The 21,837-nt window shown below is 37.5% G+C and overlaps 1 protein-coding gene across 2 annotated transcripts in view; it reads right to left on the bottom strand.

The window, feature by feature from the left end:
* Positions 1-21,837, bottom strand: part of GRM5 (glutamate metabotropic receptor 5) — a 538,746-nt gene that overhangs the window by 499,595 nt on the left and 17,314 nt on the right. For both annotated transcript variants that reach the window (XM_006144909.2, XM_006144908.2), the window contains exon 2: positions 19,367-20,227. In XM_006144909.2, the coding sequence (XP_006144971.1) occupies positions 19,367-20,027 (661 nt within the window). In that variant the 5' untranslated portion in view covers positions 20,028-20,227. The remainder of the gene's footprint in view (positions 1-19,366; positions 20,228-21,837) is intronic.

Below are 21,837 nucleotides of genomic sequence, written 5' to 3'. Positions count from 1 at the left end.
ACTCTCACATGGTCCACCATAGGTCAAGTCCTGGACCCAGCAGCCTGAAAATCATTCTGGGTGTATGTGTACATGCATACCAAAAAGTCTTGAGAGAATAATGGAGGAGAATGGATTGTGCCATGGCTACCCCTCTAGGAGGTGATCTCACTTTCTCTCACTGTTTTTCTTTCTCTCTCTGGTGAGCGCACAGGCCCTATGGCTAAAACCTTAAAAAAAAAAAGAATAAGAACTATGATGTTGGAACCAGCAGATGGTGTAACGGCTATGTTGCTGGAGTCCCATGTAGTCGACCACAGTTTGAGTCCTGGACCGCCTGGTGGCTTAAACTTACTTCAGCCCATGTGCTTGCATGCCCAAAATCCCAAGAGGAGAATAGAGGAGGAGGGATTGCATCATGGCCCCCTTCCCTTGGGGGGGGGGTTGATTGCTCGCTTTCTATCTCTCTGTCTCTCTGCCTTTCTGGCAGTGCACATGCCCTATAGTGCAAAAACAAAACAAAACAAAAACTCTCAAAAAATAAATGCAATTTTAAAAAACTATGTCAGAGTTAGTGACTCTAGTCCCATGTATACACAGGGCATTTCATGTCAAGCCATATGTGTTTATTAATTTCTTAATGTTATTTTACCTAGGATGGGTTCCTTAGTAAATTAAAAACTAACAATCTAATACTGAAATTATTTATCAGATACAAAGGATGTTTCTAACCCAAAGATATTCACTGACGTATTATATAAATAAAGACTCAAAGAGCTAGCACTGCCATGCCAGAGATACTAGGAAGGACATGCTGAGTGGGCCCTCAGTTGCCACATCACTACATTAAGACCTCTGCATTCAGGAGGCCAACAAGGGGCGATGGTTAAGGTGCTGGACTGACACATTGCTGACCATAGTGTGTGTCCTGGACCTGGAGGCTTCGTACTCATGCCAGGTGCATGTGTGTGCATGCCCAAAATCATCCTGAGAGGAGAATGGAGGAAAAGGGATTGTGGCATGGTCATTCCCCCAGGGGGTGGTTTCTCACTTTTTTTATCTGTCTCTCTCTTTGTCTCTGTTGAGCGCATGTGTGCTATAGCAAAAATCTCTCTCTAAAAAATAAATAAATAAGTTTGTGTGTGTGTGTGTGTGTGCACAGTCTGTCTTGGATTTCAGACTCTTACATCAAGATCTTCATATTAAAAATAATTATGATAATATACCAATTAAAGCAGCAGTCTATTTCAACATTTAATTATTTAATTAGTCAACATAATAGAATTCAGTTTTTCGATTGAAAAAGACCATATTACATCCCAGCAGAGATGTCCATTCCTATCATAGCCCTTTTTAGCTCAAAGATCTCAAGACCAAAATAACAGAACATATTTGTATTTTATTCTAATACATTATGGCCAATGATATTGGAAAAATAATATTTTCTACTTTGTTCAACATTTTAATGACATATTTTCAATTTATATCTGTATAATTAGAAAGAACAAATCTATTAGCTTAGCCAATAAACTCAAAATTTATGGCTCAAGCCTCATAACTTACTATTGGGCCTTAATGCTCTGCTTGTAAATTATTTTCTTATACCCCAGCCTAGGCTGGCACCATAGCAGACTTCCTAAATAACCAGAACTGGCTGTTCTAAAGATGAATACCTCAAATGATAAGTAATCAAATGAGTTCTACATCAGTAATAGCAAGTTTTCCACCAAGGAAGATTAATTTCTCACGTCTTGATGTCTTTCTTGAGCCAGAAATCTATACAGTGTTGGCAGGAGAAACCAAAAACTACGTGTAGTGAGAATACAGTCTAGAAAGCCCCATGTAAGTCATACGTCTTGTGATATAGGGTAGATGGAGTAGTCAGATGTGGGAGAAAATATTGTAAAGAGTACTTTGCTGCTCCAAAGAGAAAACCTTCATTTGTCCCCCTAATGGCTCGGGAGAAACTTCTATTTACGTGATAATGCTTGGCTGGATCTGCATTGCTGGCTGAGGATGAAGTGTGAGCCCCACAGCTGAGATGAATACCAACTCCCATGAAGAAGTTACTGAGGACAGCAACAAGAGACCACCTAATGGGAAGAGGTATGCCACGTGCCAAAGACTTCAACAAATGTGAAACAGGAGATAGAGGTTAATGCAGACATCAAGAATGTTGAGTATAACATTTTAAAGGAGCAAGGCAATAACTGGACCCATGCAATGACCTGGAAGTGATTTATACTTAAAAGACGCATTATATTGGCCTAACCATGGCACTGTGCACTGCTCAGACACTGCTCCACGAGCCGGGATTACAGGGGAGACTGGGTTAAACTTCAGTCCAACCTCAAAGCAGTGTGGTGTATGGCTGTAATACCTCAGGGAGCCTGAGGCAAAAGAATCACAACTTGACTTTACCCTGCCTTTAAGGAAAAAAAAAAAAAGATGCAACATACTTTAAATGGTGTCAATGATATGTATATTGTTGGGTTTTCTAAAATTATGCTACAAAAGAAGGTGCAGAGATTTGAATTTTGGTTAACAACATATTCCTTAACAAGATATCAAAAAAAGGAAAAGAGAAAAATAAATTGAATTTGAAGAATTACTCAGGGGGCCAGGAGGTGCCATAGTGGTTAAGGCACTGGATTCCCACACGGCCAAACATGGTTCAAGTTGCAAACCTGGGAACTTGAAACTCAGGCCAGGCACATATGCATGTATGCCAAAAATCCTGAGAGGAGAATGGAGGAGAAGGGACTGTGGCATGGCCATTTACTCTGGGGGGTGATTTCTCAATTTCTCTCTCTCTCTCTCTCTGTCTCTGGCAAGCACACACATCCTATAGCAAAAATCTCTCCAAAAAATAATAAATATTTATACAGAAAAGGTGGACAGTTACACATAAAACTATCAATAGTAATTGCTTTCATGATTGGAACTAGGAGATGAGTCTCATATGGACGTTTTATACTTGAGTGGCATCTTTATTTAGAATAGTAGACATAGCAAGAGGTAAGAGAGACTTTGGAGTCAGAAATACCTACAATAAAATTTTGTCTCAGCCATACAGCTATCCTGTGTCTCAGCCCATTAGTGTTGCTATAACAGAAACACCTGAGACTGGATGATTTATAAAGGGAAGAGATTTACTTGGCTTATGATTCTGGTAGCTGAAAAGACCAAGGGCATAGGGTTGGGAACTGGAGCTATGGCCATCAGCATCATCAATCATTTTACAATCACTGAAGCTGAGATCCACAGAGGTAAATAACTTGCTCAGATTCTGGCCTATTTAATCACAGGATTAAAACCTTTAAATCCAATTTTTAAAATGGTATAATAAGTAAATAATATAACTCTAATAAACATATGACTGTTGTGAGAAAGAGTATCTTAAAAATAAAAATGATCTGAATATTAATCTACTTTCTGATTAGTATTCGGGCACCAGACCGTTTGTGAAAGTACTCTTACTCACTAGCTCTGTGAGATAAATTGCTTAAATTTCTCAAGCTGGAGTTTTTTCATTCTAAAAATAGAGAAGGTTGAAAAAAGAATAAAAAATAGCAACATCTAACATTTTGGAACGCTTACTGTGTGTCAGGTATTATACTAAGTTGATAATACAACTGTCCTATGCAATAAAAATATTAATAATTATCCTTCTCTGAAATGTGGAAATTGCAGGTTAGAGAACTTGCCTCATGCCCCAGCACACAGTAATGGACCTTGGATTTCAACCCAGATCTATTTGAATTTAATGTCTGAACTCTTTCTTGATGACAATTCAGTGTTCCCTCTATTAGAACTCTCAGGCTAGTCCCACAACTGGCACTCTTCTCACTATCTGATCATTATTGCTGGAAATGGATATGATGTGGAAAAAGACTTCAACTTCTTCCCCCAATCACCAATGTCAATCAAAATGTCACTGTTTTTTTTTTTTTTTTATTTTGGAGGAGACATCCCTAATGATGTCTTGGATTAGCACCTAATTTTCACAAGATTGTACTCAGTATTTTGTAAGAAAAATTAAAAGTGCAGGTCAAACACTGAAATTTTGGCATATAGTGAGTGTTCATTTAATACTTGATTAATTAATATATCAGGCAGCTTTAGATCTACAAAGTGCATTAACTGATTATTCAACTGACCATCATAACAAAACATTAGTACAGAGAGAGCAGGTACAGTCATCTGTCCTTTGCAAATGAGGATCTGCGTGTTCACAAAGGTTACGTGAGTGGCCCAAGGTCAACCCAAAGTAGAAAATAAAATATGGTCTTCAAAGTAATTTCATGATTAATGCTCTTTCCAATGACCTCAAAACCAAATACTTTGATTTTCTAAAAGGGTCAAAAATGGTGTTTCTCCATATTCACATCCAATCATTTTAGCATAAGTATCTGTTTTTCCTGCCCTTCCCCCTCAGGAATGGTTCAAATTAATTCAGTTTTCCTATGATTAGAAATTATGTAGAATTTATGAAACTCTATTCATAGCCAAGTTAGTGTTTCATAAATAAAAACTTGAGAACCTAGTTTTCTTCTTTTGTGTTTAGAAATGATATTTTTCTTATTAATGGCAGAAATGTTAGACTCTTTAGCCTTTTCAAACATTTTAATTGTATGCAGTAATTTCCCATCTACTGACAGACTGAAGGTTAATGCAAAGGCATGGAACAGACTGTGAGGCTAGGAAAAATATTTCCTGCTAAACAAGTCCAAATTTAAAGTCCCGAATAACACAGCCTCCTTCAAAGAAGGTGCATTCCAAATAAATGGAATCAATTCAGCACAACCATTAATTCTATTGATTACTCAAAAGAACTGAAAAAATTAGAGCTTAAGACTCAGAAAAGATTGAAGAGGAATAAAGTTGATAATTAAAAAAAAAAAAAAAAGAGGTGGAGGGACCAGCAGATTGCATAATGGTTACATTGCTGGACTCCCACAAAGTCGACTACAACTCGAGTCCTGGGCTTGCAGGCTTGAAATTCATGCTGGTACATGGGGTGCATGCCCCAAATCCTGGGGGCAAAATGGAGGAGTAAAGATTGTGCTATGGCCATCCTCCCTGGGGAGAGGATTTCTCACTTTCTGTCTCTCTGTCTCTATCTCTGGCAAGTACACTCACCCCATAGCAAAAACCTCTCTTTAAAAAAAAAAAAAAAAAAAGAGGTGGATACCAAGAAACATTTGAGAGGATGAATAAATCCATTCAAGGAATATTATGTTTGTACCAGAAAAAAGTAGTAGTATGGTTAAAGTGATAAAAGTGTTTTAAAGTTTCCCAGAGTTTCACATAGATAGATAATTATCAGAGGTCTAAAATCCATAAAATGAAATTACCTTAATTTCATTAAACAAACCAGTGTCTTTGTTACTTATTATTAAGCACCACATTATTAACTGTGTAAAGTTGTCTGCAGTAACTGTTAGTCAAGGAGATTAAAATCTCACTAGTTTATATTTAAAAAATTAATAATGGCATCTAACTTAGACTTTCTTTCTCAAGTGGAACAGCTCTTAGCATTTTTATACTAGCTCAGGTACACTAAATAGTGTAAACAAACGGACTAACGAGGTAAACTTTCAATCCCAGAATGATAAACTGCCACAGGTACAGAATAACATTGTATTAAGCAAAATGACAACCCATTGAATTTTGGTTTTTCATTTCAGCCACAGACATCTATCTCTATTCTAGTCATCTTAGTTATAGAATATTCTGCCTCCACAATCACCTACCTTATTTGTATTATTTGGCGAGGACTGGTAAGCAGAGTCTTTTCTTATTAAAAAATAAAATGGCCAATCTCTGGCCTGGTGGTTAAGTGACTGGATCCCATATGGCTGACCACATGGTTCAAGTCCTGGCCCCAGGGGCTTGAGAAACATGCCAGGCACATGTGTGCATGCCCAAAATCCTGCAACAAGGGAAAAGTGGAGAAGTGACTGAGTATCACCATGCCCCATGGGAGTGGCTTCTCTCCCTCTTTCTCTCTGTCTCTCTCTGGTGAGTATACATGCCCTCTGATAAATTAAAACAACAACAACAACAAAAGCAAAGAACTCAAACTTTCTATAATTTCCCAAATTTTACTAAAATGATTTTTTTTCTTTCATCTAGTTGCTTAGGATACTCATTCCTTGCCATGGAGACATCTCTGTGAGATTGTTTTGTTTTGTTTTGTTTTTCTAAATTATTTATTTAACTGTATTTATTCATTCATTCACTTTAATTTGACCAGAGAGAGACAGAGAGATTAAGTGAGAAAGCAGGCCACCAGGTCTGGGACTTGAACAGTGGTCTGCTATGAGAGTGTCCAGCGCCTTAACTACCACACCAACAGCTGGTCCCACCTCTGTGAGTTTCTGTTACACATGTCCGTATTTGTTGTATGAGGGTCAATTTTATGTTGTTACGAAGCCATGGCTTCATTTACATTTGGAGAAAGTCACATTTTGGTGGTTGCTACACTTTCACTTTTTTTTCAGTGTCTGTCACAGAGTCCAGCACATAGTACACAACCAATAAATATTCAGAAATTAATGAATAATTTATTTGTTGTAGTATCACATGCTGCTTAACCTTTGTTATGCTTTAATATATTAAATACCTTTACAAAAATATATTGTATTTTTTCAAAAAATTATATTTTGTGCAAAAAAATTTTCCCAACACATCAGAAGTCTTGCTACCAGTTTTCAATTATTTTAATAACGTCAAAAACTGGGCAAATTAAAGTACCATCGAAGTCCCAAACATTTTTCTTCTTTGTTATTTTTTCCATTTTAATAGGTATAGAAGGATTCATTGTTATCAATTGTATTTATTGTTGTCAATTGTATATAAATATTAAGTCCTCTAACATTGCCAGCTTGATTTGACAATATATTTTTTAAAGAATTATTTACTTATTTAATTCCATTTCCTCTCATTATTTTTTTTTTTAATTTTGCTAGAGAGAGAGAGAGAAAGGAAAAGGGAGAAAGCAAGTTGCCAGGTCTGGGACTTGAACTGCTGTCAGCCATGTGGGAATCCAGTGCCTTTAACCACCACGCCACTTGCCAACTCTGACAACACATATTTTGAAATAAAATGTAGAGTTTGAGCATCAAATGTAATGGAAATAACAATTGTGAATTCCAGTATGTCTTCCTTAACTTTGACACTTTTTTCAACTTCTCTGAAGGATAAAAGGCCATGCTATGATCCCTTCTCCTCCTGGGATTTTAATCATGTACACACATGCACCCAGTGTGATTTTCAACCCTCCAGGTCCAAGACTTGAACCATGGTCAACCATGTGGGAATCCAGTGCCTTCACCACCACACTGCATGGCAATTTAAAACACATCTTTCCTTAAAGAAAAAAATGCCTCTCTACTCCCATTCAGGGAGTCAACGCTTAAAATTCTAACTCATATCTATTGAAAGTCCAATATATCTTTCAAATGATATTAATAATATACAATGACAGTTCTAAAATTCTATGTATTGATATCACTTCATAGACTACAAAGAGCTTTTCATAAGTTCTGAAAACACAGTAAACATTTCATAAATATGAATTGTTATTGTTATTATTTGAATTATAACAAGCTACAAAACAGAACCAATTTAATATCATTCTTGTGTTTTATTTCCTGGGGTCCATATTCTTTATTTTCTGTTTTAAATTTAGGGCTTTGGCATGCCTCAACGTGATACAGTTGATTTGTCTATTAACGATGCTTCCAGTTACAGACCAGAAAAGGTCCACGAGCAAATTCAATTTTAATTTTACAGGAAGTTATGTATCTACTGCTTGCACTTATTTTCTTTCACAACAAAAGTTGCTTATGCTTATTAGAAAAAATAAAAATAATTTGGAAGTACTTAAAGTATAGAATTAACTTTCCATCTTCAGTCTTCTCTAGTTCCATACCCATAGCTTCCACACACACCATAACATACACACAATAAAGAAAATTATGTTAAGAGTCTGGCCCTGGGACTTTAAAAACCTTCCTCATTTTGTTAAACCACAATGCCCCTCCCCGCATTTTTTAAGGTTTTTGCCATAGGGCATGTGTACTTGCCAGAGAGAGAGAGAATGAAAATGAGAAGTCACCCCCCTGCCCCCAGGGAAAAGGTCATGCTATGATCCCTTCTCCTCCTGGGATTTTGGTCACATACACACACGCTCCCAGTGTGATTTTCAACCCTCCAGGTCCAAGACTTGAACCATGGTCAACCATGTGGGAGTCCAGTACCTTCACCACCACACTGCCTGCTGGCCCCACACCATAATGCTTCTTAATATATATCAGCAAATGAGGGAGAAATATTAGGGTTCAATCTCTCCACACTTTTGTTGTACGACTGCCAATTTAACTCCTCAAAGAAAACTTGTTAAGAATCTAATACTTACTACATTTATTTATCACTTTGCTAATTCTCTACTCCATTTGGTAGTTAATTTTATGAAGTTCAACGCAGACATCATGGAAGGGTTTCATAGCCAAGAGAAGGTAAGGCGAGTTTTTGGCAAGCAAATTTATTGAATATTTGCTATGTGCCAAGCTTGATGCTACGTGTTTTAAATTTAGTGTCTCATGACAATCCTAGGGTGTAGTCATTATTATCTCAATTTGATAATAAGGAAATTACATTAAGTGACTCATCCAAAGTCTCACAACTAGCAAGGATATTAACCAGGATTTTTACTCAAACTAGCCAGTATTCATGTTACTATTTAAAAAAAAGAGTGATTCAAAAATTAAGAAACTTAGATTCCAGAGATATCTTTGCAACAAACTTTGTGACTTTAAGGTGACAACTCCACTGTAACTTACCCATTTTGTGTAATTATTTTCACTTCTGAAAGTGCTCTCTACTATCTTCCCTCACTTTATTTTACCAATGATATTTGGCCTGATCTTTTTGTAATGTAATTTTATTAATTTTATTATTGTCGTTGTTGTTAATTTGACCAGAGAAAGAGAGGAAAAGTGAAAAAGCAAGCCACCAGATCTGGGATTAGAACCATGGTCAGTCATGTGGAAGTCCAGCACCTTAACCACCATGTCACCTGCCAGCCCCTTTGGTCTGATCTTTATATTCTCAAAAGACCCCGGATTTGGGGACCAGCAGTTAGCGTAATGGCTATGTCACTGGACTCCCACGTAGTCAACCGTGGTTCGAGTCCCGGACCTGGAGGCTTAAACTCACACCAGGCACATGTGTGTGTGTGCCCAAGATCCCAAGAGGAGAATGGAGGAGAAGGGATTGTGGCGTGGCCATCCCCCTGAGGGGTGATTTCTTGCTTTCTATCTCTCTGTCTCTGTCTGTCTGTCGAGCGCACGCGCCCTATAGCAAAAACCTCTTAAAAAAGAAAAACCCCAGATTTTGATTTGATTCTATGGCAAATGAGATTTTATGTGTTTTTGTGTGTGTAGAAATGTCAATTTGTTCAATGCAACTGTTGAATTTAAATTCATAATATGTCTGGCATTTACCTGCTCGTGTACTATATTAGAATATTAGAAAAATAAAGTGTTCCCAGGTTTGTCTTGATTTTTGATAAAAAACTAGGACTGGGAACTTTCCTCCAATCTTGTGTCTCATCTTGACACTATGAAGTTTGCCATTTATTTACCAAAAACAGATTATTTACATTTTGCTCAAAGCTTCTATAATTTCCTTAGACTTTTTGCTTGTTTCAATAAAATTTAACACCCACCCACCGAGGGGATATAAATCAAATGACACTGTCACAAAGGAATAATCTAGTGTGTGTATATTCATTTCTTTAGCACAGCATTTATTAACAATGCCAAAGGCAAAAGTCACATAAGTCACTTTGAAACTATTATTTTTTACTGTGAGGCATAGTAAGTAATATATTTTAAATGGTAACCTTTGATACATATATTGCTATATGCAAGTAAAATAAAAATATGCAAAATGTTTTCTACACATTACCAAGTCATTGCTCTCTAACTTATTCTATTCTATATTAACTGCTGATGTAAACCCACTAAATTAATTTTACAAATAACTTATAGATTATGATTCACTTTCGGGGGGAATAAAACAGCACTGATTTGCCCATCTCCTTTGGAAGTGTGTGTGTATATGTGTGTGTAAAAACTGATGTGTAAAATACATCATTGGGCTGTAACCTCTCTCTTCAAAGTCCCCTAAAACAAACATATTTGACTATTACACCTCTTGCCAAAAGGTCTCCTCCTTTCTACATTTAGTTTCCTTGACAAGCCTTTCTGGAGTATTTGCAAATAGGCCAAAATAAGATTTCATAACTTCCAGCTCCAAAGAAATGCAAAGAATTGTCTTTCATACATAAGGGCTACATCATTTAACAATATGTCCTCCTGCTCTTAAAAAATGCATCCCATATTGCTTCCTGCTATAAATGGCATCTGAAGGACAGAGTGTGGAGTCTGCGATGGAGATGTGAATAGAAGCAGCCCGGCACAGTGTGTTCTCATCATCAGACACTGAGAGGTCTTCTGTGAGGTCGACTTGATGCCACACACCTCTCCTTCAGTTTGTTTCCTCTGGACTGTAATTAATCCATTTCATGGGAGCAAGAAAAAGTGCTGTTTTCAAAGCCGGGTAAATAGGCACATGAAACATGCTCAGAAGGTTTTCTCAGTGGGGAAACAAGTAGTGATTTTTGTTTGTTGTTCGTTTCTGAAAAAGAACCCAGAGCTGTGCATTCCACTTTTCCTTGAAGCCACCACTACCCTAAGACAAAGGAAGGAGGTTTATATTTGTTTTAAATGGAAACATAAACACCTCACATCATGCTCTGTCATTGCCCCCATTTTTCTCAGTTGTGAATAGCCTCTGTTACTCAGAGGGGGCTGAACGTCAGAAACCTTGGAAATGAATAAGGTTATAATGACTAAAGACCTGAGTCACAAGACCAGCTCTTTAGCAAACTGGATAAAGTGATTTTTTGGGGGGAGATGTTTTTGCTATAGGGCATGTGCACTCAACAGAAAGACAGAGAGAAACAGAGAGACAGAAAATGAGAAATCACCCCCCACGGGGGTTGGCCATGCTGCAGTTCCTTCTCCTCCATTCTTCTCTAGGGATCCTGGGCACACACGCACACGTGCCTGGCGTGATATTAAGCTACCGGGTCCAGGACTCGAACCGTGGTTGACTACATGGGAGTCTAACAATACAGCCATTACGCTAACTGCTGGTCACAGGATAAGTGAACTTTTAAAATACTCCATCTCTAAAGCTCAGACAATAATGTTACTTCTATCTGATCTGGAATAAGAGAGACTAAGGAAAACTCCCATCCATAAATGGTAAATATTGAATACCTAACAGGCAAACACACTCAGATTTGATCATCACATTCAAGGAAGTATTTAATTGGATGGGATCATAGAAGGGCTCATATTTGAACTTTACTACAGACATCTATCTGGGAGTGTTGGAGGAACAGTCCAGAGCCAACCTCTAGAAATAAAAGTTCCTTCTAGCGTAGTCACCCTAGGCATGGAATATTTTAGGGCAGGTACTGATATTTTCAGCAGTGGATAGACAGCAATGGTGCCTGAGAAAGAGGAAGAAAGGGATGTTATCTGAGGCATGAGTCTCTGACAAGTGACCTAGAATGCAAGCCAGAAACCATATAATCTAAAACCTGAAAATAGGAAAGGATACTACCCAGGCCCCAGCTAGATCTCTCAGTGGGTTCTATTTCCTTGAGAGAGGTAATAATGACTCTCTGAGAGGCTAAGTAAGGATTCATTGATTATTCAATCTGTTAGGAAAAATGAGAGGAAACAGCCCTCTGAAAATTCTTCCTAGGGCTACCTTTATTTCTTTTCGCTAGCAATAAAAGTTTCTAACAGTGGCGTGTGAACATATAATAAAAAATGTTTCTTTACAATTATAGTTGCCACTAATTTTTCTCAGATTATCCATGATCTAATGTAGTGAAGAATCCCCCAAGAGTTATCTGCATCTTCTTGGGGCTGTTTGGTGTGCAGCAGTGAAATGCAACACTCTGAGAAGCTGATTCATACAGGAGGACCCTGGGTTTACTTCTGGAGACCTCCCTGAGTACACTGGGCACATATATGCCCATGATGCAGGACTCGCTGAGGCTGGGGTGGATTGTGGTGTCAAGGCTTTGCTGGAGGTACCTGTCTTTCTGTTTGTAGTCTGTGTCTGTCTGTCTGTCTCTGTCTCTCTTTCTCTCTCTCTCTTTCTGCCTCTTTCATTCATGGAAGAAATAAGTAAATAAACACCCCCCAAAAGTCTTTACATCTTGTTTTTAAATACTGTTATATCAGTTGTAACCAATATAACTATACAATCAATCCATAATTACAAAGATTTATCTGGGTCTAATATCTTAAGAATTTTTTGTAAAGGATAATCAAATTTTCTGAAAATCCTCCATAAAAAAAAAAAAAGTACTTTCTCTAATTTACAAATAGAAAGCAAAGGGGCCATGCTATTTTTCAAGGCTAATTTTCAAATAAACTACTTCATTCAAGGTCCCTGCTACTATTTCAGATAGTGGTTTCAACTTTGAGCAGATCGTTTGGAAAGATCAGTGCTACTGAGATAGTGGAAAAGAAATAATCCAATGCCTAGGGCAGGTAACAAAATGGTGAAACAGGACTTGAATAATAATTCTCCACCATAATGTGGAAACAGGTTCTGAGAAGAAATCTTTGTAACTAATTTAACTAATTATGTGACAAATAGGCCCAAGTTACCCGACCTTTCTGTCTCTGTTTTCTCAACTGTAAAATAAAGAAGTTAGAGTAAAAGCTCACGTAAGAACTTTCCCGTGTTAACATTCTACAAAGCTAACAATGGTTTGTGTGTTTGAATTATTACCACAATCATCAGAAAGTTCATCTCAACTCTCGATATCACTTAACCTCTGGAGAAACAAAATGAAACCCCTTTAAAAGGAATCCTCTCTCTGGCAAGCACACATGCCCTATAGCAAAAATCTCTCTAAAAAATAAGAAAACAGTAGGAATTCTGTAGGTTCCATAGTGACATTTATCATCTTTTCAAACTATTAGGTTGTTGGTAAAGTCAAGACACAGTTTTGCATAGAAAAACACATCATGATTTTTCTGACAATCCAATAAATTGTTGTCTTGATACAATCACAATTAACAATTAGTAAAAAAGTGAGATGGAAAACAATGTCTTTTTTTTTTTTTTTTGGAGGGCATGTGTGCTTGCCAGAAAGGCAGAGAGAGAGACAGAAAATGAGAAATCACCCCCAGGGGGAATGGCCATGCCGCAATCCCTTCTCCTCCTCCATTCTCCTCTCGGGAGCTTGGGCACACATACACACATGCACCTGGCATGAGTTTAAGCCACCAGGTCTGGGACTCGAACCACGGTTGACTACATGGTAGTCCAGCGACAAAGCCATTACACCATCTGCTGGTCCCAGTATGTCCATTTTCTAGAAGTTGAACTAAGCATACGGGTTATAAATGACCCTGAAGATCTTTCAAATAAACTTGGTTGTTATCACATTTTAAAATATATAATTGATGGAAACCCCTATCAACCTGAAACTGGTATAACATTACAATCTATAGGTTAACCAACCAATAGACGATGTTTTTAATGAAGTTCTCTTACCATTATAATTTATCAGCGTATTCCCCCCAATCCCATAGTATCACTGAAATGTTTCTGGTTAGAACAATTAGCAGTCTTTTATGATTAGAGATAAATAAGAAATTTAAAAAACCAGAGCAAACAAAAAAAGGAGTGGGGTGTGATTAGTGATTTAGAATTCATCAAGGGAGGCATTTTGCACTTCATTTTTACAAAGAAGCAAAGCTGTGAAAAGTTACAAGTGTCTGCTATTTATCCACACACTATGTTTACAAAGACTGAGCTAGGTACTATTCCAACAAAAATCTATCCATTCAGCAGACCGTCTTTGAGCACCAATTACATGCTAGGCATGCTGATGGGCTCTGGGGATACTCAGCAGAGTTCCAACTAAAGACAGCAAACATTGTGAAGTGTGACAATCCTATAAATCACCTATAAAGGATTATATAGAGAGTTTTATGTATAAAACCCTGCCAGTAATTATTCTGCTCAATAAAATTGAGCTAGATTAAGGAAGAGAATATAATAATTAAATATATGCAAATGTCTAACAAATTTAAAACATTCACGTCTTACAGGAACTATCCAATCTCAAGCCACAGGAGTATGTGTGAAACATTTTCAATTTCCCTTTTTGACCAAAACATTCATTCTATTTTATTTCACATTTAAATCTCAAGAACATTCATACATGTTAATAAATTCTTTTTTATTTTAAAATTTAATCATGGTAGTAGTGTCCCATTTGGGAAGAGGGAAGCTAGAGTCTAAAGTCAGTGTGACTAACATGCTTTTCCTGGGCTCCATCCTGAAAGCATCTGTTATTGCTGACAATAATAGCTAGGTGGTGCTTATGGTTTCAGCTGGGCTCAATTATGTGTTTGCAATTAGCTGTGGGTCAGGAAGGCACTTGTGTTGGTCTTATTGATCTTCTGTAAGTGTTCTCACCTGGGTGAGGTTGACATGCCTAAGATAGCCTCCTCTGGAAAACTTGGGTGCTCTCATCTTTCCTCTGGTGATGACAGGGTGCCAACACAGACTAGGAAGGGAGTCCTCACTTAACCAAGTTTGATGGACCAAAAAAGTCCCAAGTTTTGTGATGAATGAGAGCAGAAAAAAGGAAACCCTTGTGCAGTACACTCTTGGTGGGAATGTAAAGTAGCACATCCACTGTGGACAACTCAGAGGCTCTTCAAATGTTTATGACTAGAATCACCATACAAGGCAGTAATCCCACTCATGGGTATTCACCCCAACACAAGAGATCACTCTGTTGGAAAGGCATCTACATACCCATGTTTACTGCAACATTATTCACATAGCCAAAACATGGAAGCAATTGAAGTGCCCAATGACTGAAAACTGGATGAAGAAAATGTAACAAATGGTGCACAATGGAATACTATTCAGCCATAAAGAACAGCAAGATCCTGTCATTTGATACAAAGTGGACAATTTTAGAAGACTGAATGCTAAGCAGTAAAAGCCAGACTACGAATGGTAAACTCAGTATGTCCCCACTTAACATACACTGCATGTCTGCAGTCTATGGAAAACTGAATGATTTGAAGGCATATAAGTAAATAGGGCAACTGCAGAGAGCAAAGACTATATGAAGAATAAGGGAGGAAGGAATCAAGAAAAAAAGTTATGAACAGACACAATAACACATTTAAATAAGACAAATATGGTATGGAATGGTATACCACAACAGGGTTAAATAACTGGAGTAAAAAGAAAAGGTATTGTCAGCCATATTATTTATATATATATATGTCAAAAATAACAGAAATCAAAGGTGCACAATTTAAAAATAATGTTAAAGATGATGAATATGGCAATATCTTTGATCTGATTATCACATATTTCATGTATGCTTTGGAAAAAAAGTCATATTGTACCACACAAGATGTACAAGTAAGAAATATTATAAAATAAATTTTAAAATGCTTGCATTTTTCCTTCTTTTTGTTTTATACTATGAATCTGTCTGTCTACAAGTTTTAGGCTCAAGTTCAGTATAATACAATTCACCACAGTAAATATTCAGGCCTCAGCCTATGGTAACCATAATCACAAGAACCAGTGTAAGAAGCTAGCACTGGGTCTCCGTGTGCTCTCCTCTACAATTCTGTGAACGCATACACCTTTTTTTTTTCTTTTTTTTTTTTTGAGATGTTTTTGCTACAGGGCCCATGCACTCACCAGAAAGACAGTGAAGGAGAGAGAAAAGTGAGAAATCACCCCCCGAGGGGGATGGCCACATCGCAATTCCTCCTCCTCCATTCTCCTCTTGGGATCTTGGGCATGCATGCACATGCGCCTGATGTGTGTTTAAGCCACCGGAGCCAGGACTTGAACCGCGGTTGACTACATGGGATTCCAGCATCCTAGCTGTTACACCAACTGCTGGTCCCTATCGCATACACTTTTTCAGAGGACTGAGTGATGCAGTACTGTCCAGTTCAAGTATGAAATGAATATGGAGGGAATACAGATTTTTTTTTTTTTAAAAAGTACCCCATCTTTTCTTTGATCTCAGTGACTCATGTAAAAAGCATTTGGGAATTTCCATACTCCAAAAGAGAGAGGAATATTAACTGTGCAACAGAAAATAATAAGACGTGGGGATAATGATAAGGTAATGGGATTAGTAGGTCTTAAACTAGAATTACCCCATCCCACCCAGACAAAGAGGCTGAAGTAAGAACTGACATTGTTCTTTCATCAAGATTCTAGAGGGTGGGGACCAGTGGGTGGCGTGGTTGTTAAGGCGCTGGATGCTCCCACATGGCTGACCATGGTTCAAGTCCTGGGCCTGGTGGCTTGCTTTCTCACCTTCTGTGTGTGTGTCTGGTCAAATTAAAAAAAAAAAAGATTCTAGAGGGTTTCCGAAAGACCAATCAACAGAAAACCAGGCAACACCTTATAGAGCTCTAGCAGAATCCAACAGAGCTGTATCTTGTTTGCATTAAGCACTTCTCTAATCTTGGAGTTGAGTTTTACCTTGAGAAAATTCCTACCATGCCACTCCTATGCTAATAAATTGTAAGACACAACACCACATAACCTCATTGACTGCATGCTTGCTTGGGATCAAAGCAAGATAAATACCTCTTGACATACCCACGAAAACAATAAGCCAAAGAGTATTTCCTCCATGCTCTGAATGTTCAATCCTAAATTTTGTTTTCTACTGAATCCTGGTGATATTGCCCAAATATTTTGCTTAAATTTAGCAATACAAATTTTATTGTCTTAATTTTTTAATCCACAAAAGAATGCTCTGTCATTGTTATATTATAGTAGGTAATTTTTGCATGTAACATACAACTTCAAATGCATATATGAGCAAGTTACACATAAAGAAGTAGTCTTTCCTGTTCTACCATATTCCCCAACTACCCACATTTCCTCCCAGAGGAGCAACTATTATCAGTTTTGTCTTTCTCTAAAGAATAATTCTGTAAATATCCTCTTAAGTAGTTTATCTAAAAAAAAACTCTTCTAGAAAAATAAAATACCATATATGTACAGAACTGCCCCTTATATTTTTGTACTTAAAATGATCTTGGAGATTATTATCTCATTAACAACAGAGTGCCTCATTTGTCTTAATATTTACATAATAATGCATCATGTGAATGCATCATAATTTATTAGATTACTAGATTACCACTGATGTACATTCACACTAAAAAAACAATTTCCATGAATAAAAAAATAATCAATTGTTAGCTATGCATATCCCTTACAGCACAATTTTGGAATAGCATCTCCTACAGTGACAAAACCCTACTCTTTAAAACCCAGAAGAAAGGAAAGCCCTTAATTAAATTTATGATTTATTTGAGGTAAGCCCAAACAGGTCTTTACTCATGGCTTTTTTCAAACATATTATTTACTTTCTCATCTCCTCATATTTTCTCTTGCCTTTCACTGAAATCCATCCCTTCTTAAAGTTTACCAATTGCCAATGTCAAATTTCATTTTCTTCACTAAGGTTTTCATCATGACTCCCATAACCACAGAGCAGGAGATTATTTTTTCACATCGATTTACTTTAGAGATAGACTTATAATTTTGTGCCATCTTGAATTATGGTTATGTAAGTCTCTGTGAATGCCTCATCTCCTTTGCCAGATTGCAAGCCCATTAGAAGTTGTAATATAGAAAACAAGGCTGTCCTTAACAGGATTATCAAAGGGCCTTGCATATGTTTGTGCTTAACAAATACGTGTTGTATGAATATATCCTCAGGGCAAGAGTCGGTTGGATTCTGCTAAGTTATAATAGTACACTAAATTACAAGTCAGTAGCCATGAGCTCCACAGGGTTTGAAATTATTATTAGGTATGTATTGGATGGATTATTTAAGCTCTTAAAGCCTTGTATTTTAACTGGGGAATCAAATATCTGAACTGTCTATATCAACTGGCTTGTGAGAATCAAATAAAATAGTGGTTTAATAAGGAAAATCTCAGCATTAAAATTTTTTAAAAATCCAAAGTTTCCTAGTTCAAATACCAACCCATTGCCCAAAATGTCTCTTTGTCAACACCCTTCTAAGTAAATGATCAACTTATCCATCAAAATTTACATGTATAGAAAAATCTCAGTCCATATAGGAATCCATGGAATGGCAATGCAGCCAAATTCATATTATGCCACATTATAATGAAAATCTGTTTAATCTGATTGGTGATTGGCTTCTATTTGCTGAAGTATTAATAGATTCACTCTAATTATTTCATTAATTTTCCAATAACTTAACCCTGCCTGTTACGAAATAACATTGCTTAGACCATACCGTAAATTACTATAGACTTAAAAAATATCAACTAATTCTCACAATTATTCAATAATTTATAAAAGTATTCTGCATCTTCTTCAGTATTCTATAGTACTTAATACATGCAGTGTTATCCTACAAATAGTGTTGCTTAATAAGTGAGCCCACCATTTGGTCCTCTATAGGTCAAACCCAGTCTATTTCGTGCAGTGTTGGTGGAGATATTAACAAATAATGTTTACAAAGGCCATTTTCAAAACATCATAAACAACAAATGGCTAATTTGTATTAATTGTTTTAAAATGTCAGTCAGATTTATCTCTAATTATTCTTTCAGTGTAAAGAGGCAATACATGTCAAAACAAAATTACAATTATTCAATTACTAAAATTCAATTATTAAGAAATATACTTTCCAATATGTTCTATACAATGATAAGCTGATTCATTCTTATTTTAAATTTTGGATTTAAAATACTACACGATTTATTCAAAAAGAGTCATAGGACTCAACTCTTCAGTAATGTTTCAGAGCAACAAACCTGGGCTAGAACTACCAACCTTCGGTTTTGTATGTGTTTACGTGTACCTCTCCTTACCTATCAGGAACAATAGGCATTTGGAGCAACCTTAAATTGTTTAAAAGTGAGGTGTTCAATGAAGATCCAGAAAATGAAAATCTCCAGTAATAATCAAAATGCATTAATATAAAAGTATAAGTATTATAATACATAAATCAAAAGTGTCCATTTCACCAAATTGTGGACATGGAAACCCTTACAGTTGCCTAAATCTGTGTCTCTCTAGATAGCTGCCATTTGACCCCTTCTTGTCATGCTGGTATAACTCAAAATATCAAAAATATTGAGGAATACAAAACCCAAAACTGTACCTGGAAAGCTGTTGAGTGTCTAAAAAGACAAATTCACAGCACATAAAGGAAACTTACCTTCTGTGTGCACAGCTGACACATAGGTCCAGTTGTATCTCTTCACTATGTCCACCATGGCCCGTGCCTGCTGGGCATCTGAAGGCACCACCCTCATGAAGTACTTGAACAGAGTCTTGTCACTGAGATCCATGCTGGTTGCCGAGTAAGCAATCTGAGGTATGTTGAAAAGCTGAAGCAAGTTCTGGACTTGAATGGCCACAGAACTAGAGCCAGGCCCAATGACTCCGACGATAGGCTTCTTGGAGCGAAAAGAAGAAGAAGAACCATCCACACAACGTACCAAACCCTCTTCTTCTTCGGAAGAAATAAGGGAATCCCTTATGAACTCAATGCTCTGTTCTAGGGCAACAGCTGAATGCCAGCAGGAGTCCCTGATCTCACAGCCCAGAGTGATGTTGGGCAAGAGTGTGGGGTCTGAATTGATCCTTTCCAAGGTATGCAGCATGGCCTCCACTCTCTGAATGCCATACTGTTCACGAACTGCCCCACACTTTCTTTCATGAACCTTGTCCACAGTAGGCTGGTGGTGGACAGAAAAGAGAGCTCCAATGATAATGTCGCCTGGCATGTGAGCCACCACCCTCCTCTCACTGGACTGTGCACTCCCGCGGACATCTTCTTTCAAAAGCAGGACTGACAGGATCAACAGAAGGACCATTTTAGGAAAGGATTTCAAGCTAATAAAGATAGCATGGTGGGGAATATTTAGGAGAGTTGTGACAAATACAATCCACAAGGTCCTATGTTGAGTGGCAAACCCAGAAATTAGCCAGCAATTTAAATGTGTTTTCTAAAGGACCATGTTGTCCCCAGGTCCCATTCAGACAGATGCATCCATGAGATCATGATCCTCAATACCTGAAAAACAAAACAAAACAGCATGGGTCTTTAATAACACAAACGCAACTAGTTTTGGGGAGCGCTGAGGGTTGATGATAGCAGAGAGGGTTTTGATGATGCAGATTACAAAGAAGCAAGAATCCAAAAATGTTTGACTTTTTTTCTGTTTCTTCTGTGATTCAATGAAGCTGTTGATATATGTTCTTTTTGTTTGTTTGTTTTAGTCAAGTTTTTTGCCATAGGGTGCATACACTCGTCAGAGACAGAGACAGAGATGGTGATAGGGAAAGTGAGAAATCCCCCCCCCCCCAGAGGGGATGGCCATGCTGTAATCCCTTTCCTTCCATTCTCCTCCCAGGATCTTGGGCACGCACACACATGCACCTGGCATGAGTTTGATGTCACTGGATCTGGGACTTAAACTGTGATTGGCCATGCGTATCTAGCAACATAACTATTCCACCATTGCTGGCCCCAATATATGTTCTTTGTTCTGCTTTGCTTGTATTAATACTTTCACTTGTCTACTTGGAGTACTCAATGTCACATGTGGCAGGCACAACTAAACTCTCAGCACAGATAAGGGAGACCATCCTAGAAGCAGAACTATGCCATGTTACCAAAATATTTTCCAGGTTATCAAAATATTATATATTGGTGAACTGTAGGTGTTGGGAGTAGGTAATTATTGTTTTCCTTTAACTTTCATTATGCTTTTCCTTTCTTCCCAGAGTTTCAGCATTAAGCATATATAAATTATGAAATTACAAAAATATAGTTATCTTTTTAAAAAGCACCTGTATGCCACCTCTCCAGATTCAACTTGCTTTCCACTGAATGATCTTCCCAAGAATAAATATTGCATCTGATTAACATAGAAGATATATGAGAAATCAGACGTATTTCAAGTTAAATGAACTGCAAGAGAGAAAGAAGGTGCAAATATTATAAGTAAAATGGGCCCCAATTTGGCAACAAGAAATAGGGAAATGATAATCAAGTTTGGTAAAAAAAAAAAAAAAAGTCTACTCGGGGGCCAGATAGTGGCATGGTGGTTAAGATGGCTGGATCACGTATGGTGGACTGTGCTGCTCAAGCCCCAGAACCAGTGGCTTGGAAAACACACGGGGCATATGTGCACACATGCCCCAAATACAGAAAGGTGGAAGAAATGGAGAAGAGACTGGGGCATGACCATCCTCCTTAGGGGCGGTGCCTTCTCATTTCCTCTCTTTCTCTGTCTCTTTCCTCTGAGAGGTACACATGCCCTCTAGAAAAAAAAAAAATTTAAAAGAAAAGAATATTCAGTTCTACTTTTAAGAAGTATTAGTCAGGACCAGCAGATGGTGTAATGACTAGGTCGCTAGACTCCCATGTATTCAATAACAGTTCGAGTCCCGGATCTAGTGGCTTAAACTCACACTGGGTGTGTGCATGTGTACCCAAGATCTCAAGAGGAAAATGGAGGAGAAGGGATTGCAGCATGGCCATCCTCTGTGAGGGGGGATTTCTCACTTTCTGTCTCTCTGTCTCTGTCTTTCTGGTGAGCGCACGTGCCCTATACCAAAAACCTCTCAAAAAAAAAAAAAAAAAAAAGGAGTATTAGTAAACACTGAGTTCCAAATTTC

Source organism: Tupaia chinensis, unplaced genomic scaffold, assembly GCF_000334495.1.
Source record: "Tupaia chinensis unplaced genomic scaffold, TupChi_1.0 Scaffold000139_1, whole genome shotgun sequence".
Lineage (NCBI taxonomy): Eukaryota > Metazoa > Chordata > Mammalia > Scandentia > Tupaiidae > Tupaia > Tupaia belangeri.
Note: the sequence above shows the minus strand (reverse complement) of the source record. Positions and strands in the feature narration are given on the sequence as shown.